The sequence below is a fragment of the Chaetodon trifascialis genome, chromosome 8 (assembly GCF_039877785.1).
Source record: "Chaetodon trifascialis isolate fChaTrf1 chromosome 8, fChaTrf1.hap1, whole genome shotgun sequence".
NCBI classification, from domain to species: Eukaryota; Metazoa; Chordata; class Actinopteri; order Chaetodontiformes; family Chaetodontidae; genus Chaetodon; species Chaetodon trifascialis.
The window spans coordinates 10,005,175-10,019,276 of NC_092063.1; the positions used below are offsets into that span (position 1 = coordinate 10,005,175).

The 14,102-nt window shown below is 40.9% G+C and overlaps 2 protein-coding genes across 2 annotated transcripts; both read right to left on the reverse strand.

The window, feature by feature from the left end:
* Positions 1-313: 313 nt before the first annotated feature.
* On the reverse strand, positions 314-6,039 carry pabpc1l (poly(A) binding protein, cytoplasmic 1-like). Its single transcript, XM_070968634.1, has 14 exons — positions 5,847-6,039; positions 5,250-5,443; positions 4,957-5,072; positions 4,280-4,419; positions 4,057-4,151; positions 2,693-2,830; positions 2,369-2,464; positions 1,948-2,208; positions 1,739-1,814; positions 1,550-1,669; positions 1,314-1,450; positions 776-884; positions 553-683; positions 314-449 (listed from the first exon to the last, which is right to left on the reverse strand). The coding sequence occupies exons 1-14, from the start codon at positions 6,037-6,039 to the stop codon at positions 387-389; spliced, it is 1,869 nt and encodes a 622-aa protein (XP_070824735.1). The 3' UTR covers positions 314-386.
* A 2,189-nt stretch (positions 6,040-8,228) lies between these two features.
* On the reverse strand, positions 8,229-13,411 carry LOC139334712 (14-3-3 protein beta/alpha-1-like). The gene is made up of 6 exons (XM_070967804.1): positions 13,020-13,411; positions 11,560-11,861; positions 11,312-11,435; positions 10,536-10,699; positions 10,175-10,270; positions 8,229-10,082 (listed from the first exon to the last, which is right to left on the reverse strand). The coding sequence occupies exons 2-6, from the start codon at positions 11,851-11,853 to the stop codon at positions 10,026-10,028; spliced, it is 735 nt and encodes a 244-aa protein (XP_070823905.1). The 5' UTR covers positions 11,854-11,861; positions 13,020-13,411; the 3' UTR covers positions 8,229-10,025.
* Positions 13,412-14,102: the final 691 nt, after the last annotated feature.

Genomic DNA, 14,102 nt, shown 5'->3' on the forward strand with positions numbered 1-14,102 from the left:
GTAAACTTTATTTTCTAACAAAAGGTATTGCAACAACAAAATGGTTTTAATTTCATCAATCTCTTCACTGTTAATCCACATAGACCATTTTCTCTTCACTTTTTTCTAATTTTTTCAAAATGTTACTTTTTTTTTTTTTTTTTTTCTCTCCTCCAGAAAGTTGCTGAGATCTGGAAAAAAACACGACAGGGTTAAAACTTTTGAACTGAAAGACAGCTGTGCAGGAGTCTCCTTGAACTGGCGAACTTAATTTTACAACAAAGTTCTGACTTCGTTTAACCAAATAAGCAGACACCAACTTATTCTTGCAGAACAAATTGGGACTGTGGAGGGTTTGGCAACAGGTGAACGTCTCAACGTTGTCGTGTCTGACCTGAAAGGGCTCTTTACTTCTTCGGAGAGCATTCCTTCACCTGGTGAGCCTGCAGGACAGCGATCGCCTCGTCCACCTGACCGAAGGAGAGGAAAAAGGTCAGTCAGCAACATTCATTTCATCATCGTTCACACTTAACAGCATCTGTGCAGCAGTAAGGCAGTAGAACACGGTTAAACCTTAGAGTGCAGCGACTCGGACGACTCCAGCATGTGCAGAAGCTCCGTGTTGTCGATCTCCAGCAGCATCCCAGTGATTTTTCCAGCCAAGCTTGGGTGAAGGGCATGGATCAGTGGGTACAATCGCTCCCCTGCGTGTCATGGCAGAGAGAGGGGATTAATGAGCAAATACACAAGTTGTTTCAATTCACACAAAAAAGGGCAGAGCTGAGTGATGCCACACCAAGAAGCTGCTTCTGATCCATGAGCGGCGCCGCAGCCAACATCGAGGCAGTGAGCGGCTCTTGGCCTTGGTTGTGCAGCGGTGGCTCCATCACAGGTGCAGGAACGACCTGAAGACACAGAGAAGAGCAGCATCACTTCAATGATTGCTGTTTCTGTACTATCACAATCTCCCAAACACTTTTAAAGTGTTCTTTAAGCATCAAGGCCACAGAACATAAAAACGCTGCAATTCGAGGATTACTGTGTCCATTTTCCCAGCATGCTAACTACAGCTGAAGCTCCTTAATACATTTAATTTCAGCCACAAGGCCAAAACTCCAACATACTGCTTTTACACTGCAGCTTCCTGAAATGAGTTACTGCACCGTGAGTCATGGCTGTGCCCTGATCTTTAAGAAATTATGGTTTATCTCAAAAATGCTTTAAATGACACCTGACAATGGCAACAACCAAACAGTGATCACCGCTGTTTGACTTTCGGTCATTTCTGGTCCTGGGTGTGCATTACAATTAGAGAACAGTACAGACGAGGGTACCTGGAGTCTTGCCATGGGTGCAGGTACAGTAATGACCTGATGGGCGTTTCTCACTGCAGATGAGTACTTGTACTGATTGCTTCTGGTCACACTGGGCATGTCGGTACGCCCTCCCACAGTCTGGGTCCCAACGTTATCTAAACAAAGACGTTACACGTGTCAGATGCTACCATGCATGTAAATGGCACATTTCAGACGGGTGGAGCTCCTCGTGTTGCCACAGATCGGACACTTGCTTGTCTTTTGTGTGGAGCTGACGATGCGCGGCGCCTGGGTGGAAGCCTGTCTGACTGTAGCGATGGTGGTGGATCCACGTCGGGGACCGGAACTGCCAACAAACTGGGTTGTGTAGGGGCCTAAAAACATGGCAGACGACATTTAAAACCACTGCATACGAACAGATGTGAACATAAAGATCCGCTCACCCTGAAGTCTGGGTGGTTGTCCTGTCCAGCGTGGGACTGATCTCATGCTGTGGTTGTAGAAGGAGCGAGTGGGAGGCTGCAAAAGAAATATTAAGGAAGGAAGTCGCTGCCACATTTTGGTGGCAATCTCTAAGGCCATTATTGAAACACAATGAAAAACTCTTTTCTTCAACGTGCCGTTATTCTGTTCCCTCTGTCACTGTTCATACCTGTGGTACAGTCATGTAGTATCCGGCCTGCTGGTACGAGTCAATGATGGGACTGGTCATGGTCCTCAAAGTAGCCAGTCTCTGCATGTATTTGTTGGTGAGGATGGCTTTACGCTCCTCCCTGCGCTGAGCCAGAGCCACATACAGCGGTTTGGTTGCAACGATTCTGCCGTTCATCTCGGTGACGGCCTTTGTTGCCTCCTCGGGTGAAGAGAAACAGACGAAGCCAAAGCCCTTGCTTTGGGAGCCATCTGTCATGATCTACACAAACAAAGGAGCCCGCATTCAGAAATGTTTGAGATGCTTCCCATCAGAGCTGCAGACTTGAGACTCGGCTTACTTCAGACCTGAATGCCTGATGATGTGACTTGAGGGCAAAAAGCTGACACTACATGTGTGAACTTGTGTCTCGTTAAAATACCTTGGCACTGGTGATGGTGCCATAAGGGGCAAACTCCTTCCTGAGTCTCTCGTCGTTTATGCTATCGTCCAGGTTCTTCACGTACAGATTCACCCCCTGGAATCAGAAAGACATGACAAGACATGTTTTACCATCCTAATTATTTTATCTGTGTGAAGCTGAAACATGAAAGAGTACAGCATCAAATGCAATACTGTGAAAGAACATGCGTGCACAGCTAATCTACTACATTTCTTTGCAAACACTTATAATATCAACTCTGAAGAGGTAAATGAAAGATCATTCCCACTGCGAGTCATTAATAAGTCTTCCATGCAGCAGCACCTGATAGCGTTGGATTCGGTCCTGTTTGATCTGGTCAAACTTGCGCTTGAGCTCTCCTTGGCGCTCCAGCCGCTTCTGAGCCCGACCGACATAGATGAGTTTTCCATTGATCTCCTTTCCATTCATTTCATCAACTGCCTGGAAAAACAAGAGGAGCATCGATGTGCTACCTTCACAGGAGAAAAGCTGACAAGGTAGTTTCTCCTGCAGAGCTTTTAGCCTTTAAACTCACACTTTTCCAACATGGGCTGTGTGGCTCTCATTAACACCCTAAATTCAAACGTATGTTCAAATAGGGAAAAAAAATCCAGATATTCATATGTGAGAATTAATACTCAATCGTGGGGAAAAAAGCAGCAGAACCTTTTGTTCCTGTCGTGTTTGAATGAAGTCTGTTTTACGAGGATAAAATTACTGTTTCCGTAAATGGAATCTGGTGGCTTTGGAGAGAGCGACAGAACAGCTGTTTCTGGTAAAAATAAATTGGATCTTGCTCTAACAGAAGGGTATCTCACTAGGGATCCTTTCTATAATATTGCCACACATTTAGAAGAACAATCTGAACCCAAAAACAAACACTTTTAGTGGATGCACATTGATGGAATTACATCGCAAGCCGTTTCGTGGCTGCTGGCTGCAGCGCGCTCGCTCAATATTGAAAAAACATCCAGAACTGCTGCTTCCATCAGTCACTTAGAGAGAAGAACATGGGAAAATCGGATCCTTACTACCCCATGATCATCAAAAGAAACTAAAGGAATATAAAATATCACTTAATGCCACTTTAATTCTTTAACTCTCTTCACTGTGTGTGAACACAGTGGTGATATTAATGAGACGTAAGCAAACTGTGAAATAATAAGTCAATGCTGCAGGTTCAACCTTAATGTTAATAAAAAGTTAACTGTTTTTGTACGGCCTGATGAAAGCCTTTTAATGATATCCAAAATCCACTTTAGACTTTAACCAAATTCTGAATTCTGTGTTGTTTGATTTAAGTATGTTTTGCGCTCAGTGTCTAATCACGTGGTGGATGAATAAAACTTCAACAATTCAATAATAAAATGTTCAAAATTGAACAAATATGACTGAATTTGATGCAACACGACATTGCATGATTTTTTAATCAAACAGATCTGCATGTGTGTGCAGCAGCAAAGTATTCTTCCTGGTTCATTTGGCTCAGGTGATGTGAAAAAACACACTCAGAATTTTACAAATTGCATCCACATTTTGGCAATTCCTACAATATTCCATGACTTGGTTGATTCCGTCCCTGTTTTCTGCACCTCAGAGGTCACAGGGCCCCACTTCTATTAGCATGATCCAATCTGAGTGGACATGCAACCTTGGCGCACACTAACCTTCTGAGCATCTTCGTGGTTCGCATAGTTTACAAAGCCAAATCCTCGTGAACGGCCCCTCTCATCCTTCATCACCCGCACGCTGAGAGTCCTCCCTGAGAGTTTGAGCACAAGCCAGTCTGTAACTATCTGATATGCAAAGTGATCGTTATACAAATTCAATACAGCACCCACAGGAGAGGCCCGACTGCATGGGAGCAATGCAAAGAAATTGCTTTCTTACCAAATGCAGAAAAGACTTCCTTGAGTTTCTCATCAGTGTAGTCTTCACCAAAGTTTTTGATGTAGACATTGGTGAACTTCATGGCTTTGGTGCCAAGCTCCACCTCTCTGTCCTTGCGGGACTTAAAGTGGCCGACAAAGCTGCAGACAGACCCGAACCCATCACCAAGGGAACAGTGATAAAGAGATCAAGAGTCACAAAAACATTTCAGTACATATTTACAGCAGATACAACATTTAATAACAGATATCAGTCTTTATTTCTCCCACACTGTAGAAACGTGATAGCTTTCTGATCATCCTGCTTTGCCTGTTCAGTCCTAAAACTACAAGACACACAATGAGAATCTAAACATACATCCTACTTATTCACTGACCTACACAGGGAAAACTGACAATTTCCCCCCAGGAAATGGGCCTTTGCGTTGACAATGCCAGATTCCGAATGATTATGTGTCTCTCGACTGAGCAAAAACAAACAGAAAAATTCACATGGAAATGTCATCTGCAAAGTCTGCAACATGCCCAGGAGTCATCAGCAGTCATTAACAGTTTATATCATTAACACACATATTGATATTTCTGCTCTACTCTCTGCCTCAGCTTACTTTCAGATTACACTCTTGCCATTGTTTGATTTCACCAGTTTAATTTTTCAAAAGGTTTAAGTTTACTCACACTTTCCGATCATTCAGCAGCATCCCATTCATGGTCTCAATGGCCCGGCTTGCAGCCTCATGAGTCTCAAAGTGAACGAAGCCATAGCCTTTGGATCCTTTCTCATCACAGACGACCTGCAGAGACAAAAGCCTTCAACGACACAGCTTCTGCTGCAAAACAGCACCTTGCATTTCATGTTATTGTTTTTAAAGTTTCAATTAAATTGAATATTCAAAGATTGTGCAACATTAGCTTAATACACATTGTACAAACGAACAGCTGTGGCTGCACTGCAATGTTGGACCACTTACCTTGCAGGACAAAATATTGCCGAAGGCTGAGAAGGTGTCATACAGTGCCTTGTTGTCAATAGACTCATCCATGTTCTTGATAAAGATGTTTCCCACACCAGACTTCCTGAGTCCCGGGTCTCGCTGAGACCACATTATTCGGATAGGCCGGCCCTTGATAACGTCGTAGTTCATTGTGTCCAGGGCGCACTCCGCTAAACACAGAAGCATCACCAAGAACTCATTTTAGTGATGCAAATCAATCTGTTTTCCATATTGTAACAGTCATACAGCACCATGGTATAGTACAAAGCCGTTCTTTCATTTTAAGAAACAAGAATTCATTTCACACTATTTTTCATGTGTGGCAAGCGCTTGCTTTGTAAAAATCTTGTAAAAAGTCTTGTTTTATATCACATTCTGAAGCTGTTGCTTGTGTCTGTAATTCTCGAGCTTTGCTGTAGATCTGCCGTAGTGACATGATGTCGCACAGTGGCTTGAGACACATTCCAGTACATTGATTCATGTTAAGTTTCACTGGACTCCATTTTCCAGTGATAAAAATTCCATTTGTAAAGTGCTGAATCTGGGCGGATTTGGCCAGAACCGGTAACATACCATCAGCTGGTTGCTGAAAGTTAATGTAGGCATATCCCAGAGATCTGCGGGTGATGATGTCCCGGCACACACGGATTGACATGATGGGTCCAGCAGGAGAGAATTTCTGAAAGAGCATGGCCTCTGTAACATCAGGGTGCAGGTCTCCTACATACAAAGAAGCGAGGGGATACGCTGGTCCGCTGCTGTTCATCTTGGCTAACAGCTGGTTCAAGAAAGAAGAAAGTGATGAGATTTTTTTTTTCCACAGTAAAAGAAAAAATAAAAATTATAATAATCAAGATAATCCACAGACCTTGTTGTGAGCAGTTTCATGTAGGAACTATTTTCTCTCTACCAAACTACACCCAACCAACTGTATCACTGTGCTCAAAAGTCTGATGCTGCTGGCTTGTGCAGATTAGTTAGTTAAATGATACTGCTGGTTAAAAAAAAAAAAAAAAAAGTTTAAAAGATTTGGGGTAAGCTATGCCCATCCATACATGCATGCACTGGGTGACAGGCAGGGTGCATCCTGAACAGGACAGAGCTCTACTCAAAGTCTTGTTGTGTCCACCCCATTTTTATAGATTTCACTTTTCACAACCTTAATTAAACCAGAAGTGTCTTGAGTTGTATGATTCATTGAAACAATCGCATATACCACAACAAAACAGGATAGACAAAATAATAGAAACACCTCTCTATATAATGCAACATAATGGAATGGCACCAAAGACCACAAAGTTGAATCGACACCTTTTCAATACAACAAAAACCTTCATGAATGAAGGCAGGATTCACTGCAGGAGTGTCGTATTAGACTGCATTAGATCGTGTCCCTATTCCTTTAATTAGACATTTCCTTTTAATTTGCAGATAATCTTTGGATCCAACACACACACACACACACACTGCTTCATCTGTCTTGTCTGTGCTTTTTAGCTGCATCAGTATTTCTATCTAAAAATATTAAATACTAAAAAACTCCATTTTTATACTGTGTTCAAAAAACTTAAAGAGCAACTTTAAACTGGAGTCAAATTCTTTGTTCGTATTTGGCCAATTAAGCTCTGATATTCATTAAACTGACTCAAGTTAGCTATAAAAACACAGTATCAGCAGATTATATGTGGATTCATCCATTCGCAAAGATGAGGAGGGAAAAAGAAAATTGGTCCCTGCTTGGAAGAAGTTTTGTAAAGAAAACTCAATCAATTAAAAGTCTACGATTGTGCATATAGTTATGTTTGTTTTGTTTATTGTAATTCATAAATTGTGGTCGGTGATTTAAGGAGTTATGTTTATGTCCACATTAATTTAAATCAATGCTCTGTACAGTGCAATATAATTCAACAGCACCATAAACTAACTGCATCCTACAAAATGTTCATAAAGTTAAACTAAATCAGCCTCAGCATGAAGTTCTGCAGGATGAACTGGACTGCATTAGTTTGAGCTGGGTGTCCTTGATATACAGCAGAGTATGCGGGAATCTTAATAATAATAAATATGTATATAAAAAAAATCATACTGAAATTATTTCTGACAGATAATATGTCACAATTTTAGTGGGAATGGTCATTTTTGCATTTAACACATTTATTTTAACTTTTTAAAAAATCTATATGAAAGTGATCTTTGCTGGGGTCTGTACCACACGAGCATGCTCCTTCATTGTTCAACCCTAAAATTAGATCTTTATATAAAACCACAGCTTTATGTCAAGAGAGAAAAGAAACATTAATTCACATTTACCAAAGTTTTATCACCTAAATAGCGTAGCTTCAATATATTTGTCGAGCCAGGACCTTCAGAAAAGTGAGTGAGAAATTCAGAGTTTAAAAATCAGTTCAAAAAATATTGATTGACTTATTGCCAAAAACAGGATTACGCGTTAGCTAAAGCTAGCTAAATTTACACCTCGTCTTTGTGCACCTCAAGTCAGAATTAGTTGATATCTGACGCAGGTGAAGCTACTAAATCTCAATGAAACCCGACGAAAATGTCTTCAAATGCAAGTTACTTACAGTTTTTAGCTAGTCGTAAGTCTGGTGTGTGATTTTTCAGTGGTGGCTTGTGAGCGCAGGTCACTTTCCACACGGACTGTTAGTTGTTTTTGTTTAATTGCGGCCGTGGAACACCTGCATGGTCCTCCGCACGTCGCTATCTCAATTCTAAAATGTGACAGCGCAGAAATTAACTAACGTGACACTCCGCGATGACAATTAGTTCCCGCACCTGACAGGACAAAACTCATGTATTTCGCCCTCTGGCGGTGAAGACGTGTCACCGATTCTCCGCGATTTTATACTAGCTCTTCAAATCGAAATTTCTTATCACATCTAAACCATTTTAAAGAAAATATTCCTTGTGAACAAAAATGAAGACGTAATTTGCCTGTTATCTTAAACGAAACTTTATTTCACTGAATGGTCTTTGACACTTTCCTATTTCTTACATGTATAGTGAAACTAGAATGGTTTTAAGATACATAAACACAAAGCTAGAATTACACCAACCATTGTTTATCTCCATTTCGTCATTGCTTTTTAGAGCTATTCTAAATTTTCACAACCACGTGTGTGCACTGGGTAATAGACTGTTACAGAAGCAAATTTTAGCCATAAGACTTGTCAGTAAAAACAAAGCAAGTAGATACCTGATATACAGACAGGCTTCGTTCCACATTCACTAACTGCATTTTCATCAAGCATAATAATAAACTGACATGACTTTTTTTTTTCAACATAAGATTATTTCAATTCATTGGAGCATTGTCAGAATAAACAGACTGTCAGCTATAATGTGGAATGGTGTCTTCAACTACAATATGTGGAATGTAGTGGTGATACATGGTATTGTGACACTGAGCTTCTTTTCAAAGTGATGGGATGGTCTTCCCCCAAAATTGCACCTTCTAAATAGACCTGATTTTTGAGGCGATCATTCACACTAGCCATCTTTAACCACAGAGGGATGCACCTGGGTAAAAACTGAGGTTAGGATTTAGCTTTTTAAATTTGTCTGGGCTAACTCGTTTTTTTTGTTTGTTTTTTTTTTTGTTTTTTTAAATATCTTAAAACAACAAGCAGATGCTGCCAACTTAATGAAAACCGAGGCTGCAAGAGAAAGCCAGGCAGAGATTTTTTTTTTTTTTTTTTTCTTTTTTGGGTAGGGGAAACAACCGCTTTAAGAGGAATACTTTGCAAGCAGGGTCGATACAGTGTGGTAAAACATTTTCAATTAACATCAATAAAAGGTTACTTTAGGTTTTACATACAGATGATAGTCAATCTTGTAAAATACAAGGAACCACATTTACGCACATACAATTTCCATTGTACTGAGATCAAGCAGCACCTGAACAGTGAGTAAAACTACGATGACAATTCATACTTAGTTAAAAACAAAAAAAAAGAAGAAATGAAAAGAACTGCCTTTCCCAAAGCCTAATGTGGAATGTCGGATGACTCAACAAATCTAACATGACAATTTAAGGGGTCCAGTAAATCTTTGAAACTGTGAATTTGTGAACATGATCAAGGAGCATTACACCAAGATGCCAGTGTCACAATACAGCCTGCCTCCTTTCTGTATGAGCCCACAGCAGAATTGCAGTTAGTTGAATACAGGATTGTACGTGTCTGGAAGTTCAAACACAAAAACTGTTTTGGGTTGTGAAGCAAATGTAACGCCTACCATCACAGTGTTTGGTGGAAATCAACTGCCAGTTTCATTACCATACGATAAAGCCTGCAAATATCATGAGGAATCACAAATAAGAAAGTAACAAAAAAAAAGGGATGAAAAATGCACAACAAACTAGCTGGGACAAAGGGATTTGGAAGGACGATTAAAATTCACAACACCCCCCTCCCCCCCAGACCATACACACAATCTTTCGCTTCCTTTCACACTTGCTCACTCACTACATACAGACATACACACAAAGCCGACAAAAACAACAGCAACATGGACTCACTAATCAATACAACATGTTTCCACAAAGTGACTGAATCTGCTAACTGAAAATTACCCTGTCACCTCACAGTGAACTGAGAGGGGTAAACTAGTTGGTCAGGAGCAATTCAGGCTGCTTGTCATACAGAAGAGGGAGGAGCTGATGGAGTGGAGGGGGATGTATATAAGCTGTCTGTGTTTAAGATAAGAGTGTAGGTGGATAACAGTGCAATTCCATTAGTTTTCCCCGTCTCCGGTCTCTCCCTCATCTGCCTGGTTTTCTGATGTCCACAGCTGGGAACAGAGAAAAAATGATGTTATGACCTGCTGTGAAAACTACATCAGGATCAATCAAAGGCAGAAACAGCACGGCGCTGAAAACTCACAGTCAGGTTGTCCCTTAGTAGTTGCATGATCAGGGTGCTGTCTTTGTAAGAATCCTCGTTCAAAGTGTCAAGTTCAGCAATGGCTTCATCAAATGCCTGAAACACAAACATTCAGCTTGTTATTTAAACTTGAATTGAACATCTTCTCAACACTGTTTAGCAGTAACTAAGCAAAAGTGAAGTTTCTTTGAACTGTGAGCACCGAAAAAGTAAATGTTCAAAATATCCTTACAATGTATGCAAGTACTTAAATGTGTCCATGATTTCTGGCTATTTTTGGTGTCTATAGTCTCCAAAAATTAATAATACAATTAACCTGTAAAAAGATTTCAAAACTATGCCTTAAGGCCTCAGTTCATACCGTCTTAGCCAGGCTGCAGGCCTTGTCCGGGTTGTTGAGGATTTCATAGTAGAAGACTGAGAAGTTGAGGGCCAGGCCAAGCCGGATAGGGTGTGTTGGCTGCATCTCACCCTTGCTAATGTCAAAAGCTTGCTGGTACGCCTGCTGGGAGTTTTCCACTGTATCTTTAGGCAGAAACAGAACAAAAAAAACATTAACAACACTATTTAGAATACATTTTAAAGTAGTATTAATTGTATTTCTAGACCACTTGGGGGCAGCAGAACAAGCAAACGACATATTGCATTTTCACCATACATTTGAAATGGCAGATGTATTGGCACACAGTTGATCATTGCATATTTAACAGACATGATTCAAGACTAGCCTTTGGAAACATTTTTCTATCCACCTCGTTAATGTAAATCCATGATTCACTCTCCCACTGGCTCTGCTTTAGTCTCCACTAAGTCCTGTGAGAGATATCTTGCTCTTTAGGAGCTAAAAGTTTCGCTGTGTTCACCAGCTAAGGGCCAATTTTGTCTGGGTAAGAGTACATGGTATGTTATCTGTATATCAGGGGTGGGAAAAAAAAGATGAAAGATGCTACACTGAACTAAGGGGAACTGTAGAGTTGGATGATGCACTACAGGCTTGTCACTTTGAGCAAACCTTTCTCATTTGAAATACTGAATATTCATTATCAATGCAGTTTTAAGCCTTTAGTAAACCACTTGGGGGAAATTCATGTTTACATTACAACACAACATTATAATGTATATTGTGTCCTCACTTACCCTTCTTAGCATCCCCAGATGCAACCTCAGACAGGTATCTATAATAGTCGCCTTTCATTTTCAGATAGAACACCTTGCTTTCAGCAGCACTTGCGTTGGTAATGAGATAGTTATCCAGTAGCCCCTGTAGACAGTAGTTGAGCTTATCAATATTGTGATACTCATGCTAAATTTCACACAAACACTGTGTTCATAAGTGTATGTATTAGTACAGTTTTTAAACACAAAAGAAAGAGAGAGACCCTTACAAGCACATCATGGCAGATTTCCTGCAACTCAGTTTCAATCTTCTCCCGGTATTCACGTGCCATCTGCTGTTTTTTGTCATTGCCCTCAGTCTTCTGCTCAATGCTGGAGATGACGCGCCAGGATGAGCGGCGTGCGCCTACCACATTCTTGTAGGCAACAGAGAGAAGGTTGCGCTCCTCATTTGACAGCTCCACACCTTGCTCCGTCACCGACTTCATGGCTGCGGCCATGTCATCATAGCGCTCAGCCTGCTCAGCAAGCTTGGCCTTCTGTACCAGGTCGTTCTTATCCATTTTCTAGACTGAGAAAAAGAAAATTAAGTATTAGAGGTAGGTACTTGTAGTTGACTTAAAAAAGAAAAAAAAAACGTTTCAAAATATGAATAACATTATCCATTCACCTAATGGGCATAACTGTGTTCTGGACTGTGTGTTGTGAATTGATTTTATTTCGCTTTGAAAGACGATGTCTTTTAAGTGAGCAAATCACTGGATTCAAAGTGAAATAGGCATTGCGAACTGGGCCCCTTGGCAAGTGGGTCAACCATACACATCACTGGCTAAAGTTAGCTGCTAGCTCGTTCTCCAATCCTGTCTCGTTTTTATCGTTTCGACAAAATAGAACTGAATCCACTTCGCCCACAGTCTTAGCAACTGACACAATGTAAAATCTAATACGCAGAGAGATTTTACTGGCGTGTTTAATGTTTTTTTATATACCGATACTTGCTACACCAGCCGAAGTCTTCCCGGTCAGGCTTAATGCCCTCCCCTAATGTTGCGAGCAACGCTAGCGCGATGATCCATTTCGCTAACCGATGTTAATGCTCGCTTGTTAAATGTGACCAATCTGTTTCATCCTGCGTTTTGTTACTATTTACGCTGGCGATCTAACTCGATTAGGTAACGGCACGGCGGCTAATCTGTCGTATTCATGATATTGCAAAGCGAGTGGAGTGGCTAACAGTTAGCTAGCTAGCGTCATCTAGCTAATGCACCGTTACTGCTATCTAACGGTAACGTTCGTTAGCTAGGCCAGCAAAAGCAATGATTGGCTTTCGACTGAAAACCACATTTAAGGTATTGGAAATTAACATTTGCTGTTTTATATAATCAACAGAAAACAAAATCTTGCACTGCGAGGTATTACTTAGGAATTTAATTCATTTTCAACAGCTGTACCACGGCCCGCCCAGGCTGACGAGCCTGTCAGAACAAAGTGTCATGGAATCCGACCGTCGGTTAGCTCGCTAGCTAGCATTAGCTATACCGTTATCTCGCATTAGCCAGCGAGCTAAACGCCTAGCCTTTCACAAACCCAGCTAGCCTGCTTCGTTAGCTTGATGGATTCTCAACAGGATTCAACCGGACACGATGAAACAGCCACTCCAACATTGAGCTACGAATGAAAATCTAATACTACAGTGCGCTGTTGATCAATGTGAGATTATTACACTTACAATATTGGCGACTTTAATTCCTGCTTTTTTTCTCTCTCTGGACGATTCAGCCTCCGTCCTCCGTCTCGCTCAGCGTTCAGGGCAGTACCACTTCCGCTACACTGGCACTTGTGTTTCCTCTTTTTTTCACCACACATCTGCCTTACGTAATGCGGCCACTGCTCATATGCTAAATGCGATAATTCATGAGGCCAGATTTAAAATTAGGTTGATCAAAAACAAAAATACGCGTCGTGTGTACGTTTACATCACCTCTTCATAATCTAACGGCTTTTAAAAGGACCATACCACCATTTTCACTCCAGGCTGTAATCGCATTTAGATGGTTAACGTTTCATGAGGAGTCTTTATTCAAATTGGATTCATAATAACGAAGCTACTGATTCATTTCTGGCAGTCTTGAGGGCAATGGCTTCCTGTTTTTGTTACTCACACAATACTAACTGCATCCAGACGTTTCTAAAACACCAGGCACGCCAGTAGTGGACAACCTACTTCTGCCCTTTAACATTAGAGCTGTCCACATAATGAACAATTGAGGCAGGGAACTGAGAGACTCACAATGGTCATCATTGTATGGATATATTTCATCAGTAAGTGTGATAGTTAAATGTGTAAGAAAGTTACTTTTGCTTTCCATTCTGCACAGCAAGGTCAAAGGTCAAGGTCAGAGGCAGTGTGGCACCTCTGGAACCAGCAGGGCTTCAGTGTTTTGCTCAAGGACATTTCAGCAGTGCAGATGTTTGTCACTGCAGGGGCTTGAACCTGATACTCCAGGTGATGAGTGATTTCTGTAATCAATAAATCTGTCTGCAGCACAATCAATGGGAGAGTAAAATATCTGTCTTGTTGTGCAGGTTCCATATAACAATAGTGTTGCAACTAACAGTCATTAGCATTATTGCTTCATCTGCCTTTTTTTTTTTTTTTTTTTTTACTTGTTAGTATACTTGTTATTATCATTTAGTTTTTAAAATGTTAGAATGTATTGAAACACCCCCCAGGACCAAAAGAGACATCTACAAGTTGCTTATTTTGTTTAAGCAATAGTCTAAAACCCAAAGATATTAAATTTGCAAGTCA

Excerpts from the sequence above, each read along its gene's own strand:
- pabpc1l (XM_070968634.1), bottom strand. The coding sequence starts at position 6,039 with ATGAACAGCAGCGGACCAGCGTATCCCCTCGCTTCTTTGTATGTAGGA. Across the intron at positions 4,152-4,279 it reads GGAAGTCTTTTCTGCATTTG|GGAGGACTCTCAGCGTGCGG; the intron begins GTAAGAAAGCAA and ends TCAAACTCTCAG. Across the intron at positions 684-775 it reads GGATCAGAAGCAGCTTCTTG|GGGAGCGATTGTACCCACTG; the intron begins GTGTGGCATCAC and ends CATGACACGCAG.
- LOC139334712 (XM_070967804.1), bottom strand. The coding sequence starts at position 11,853 with ATGGATAAGAACGACCTGGTACAGAAGGCCAAGCTTGCTGAGCAGGCT. Across the intron at positions 10,700-11,311 it reads ATCTGGGGATGCTAAGAAGG|ATACAGTGGAAAACTCCCAG; the intron begins GTAAGTGAGGAC and ends TTCTGCCTAAAG. Across the intron at positions 10,083-10,174 it reads TACTAAGGGACAACCTGACT|CTGTGGACATCAGAAAACCA; the intron begins GTGAGTTTTCAG and ends CTCTGTTCCCAG.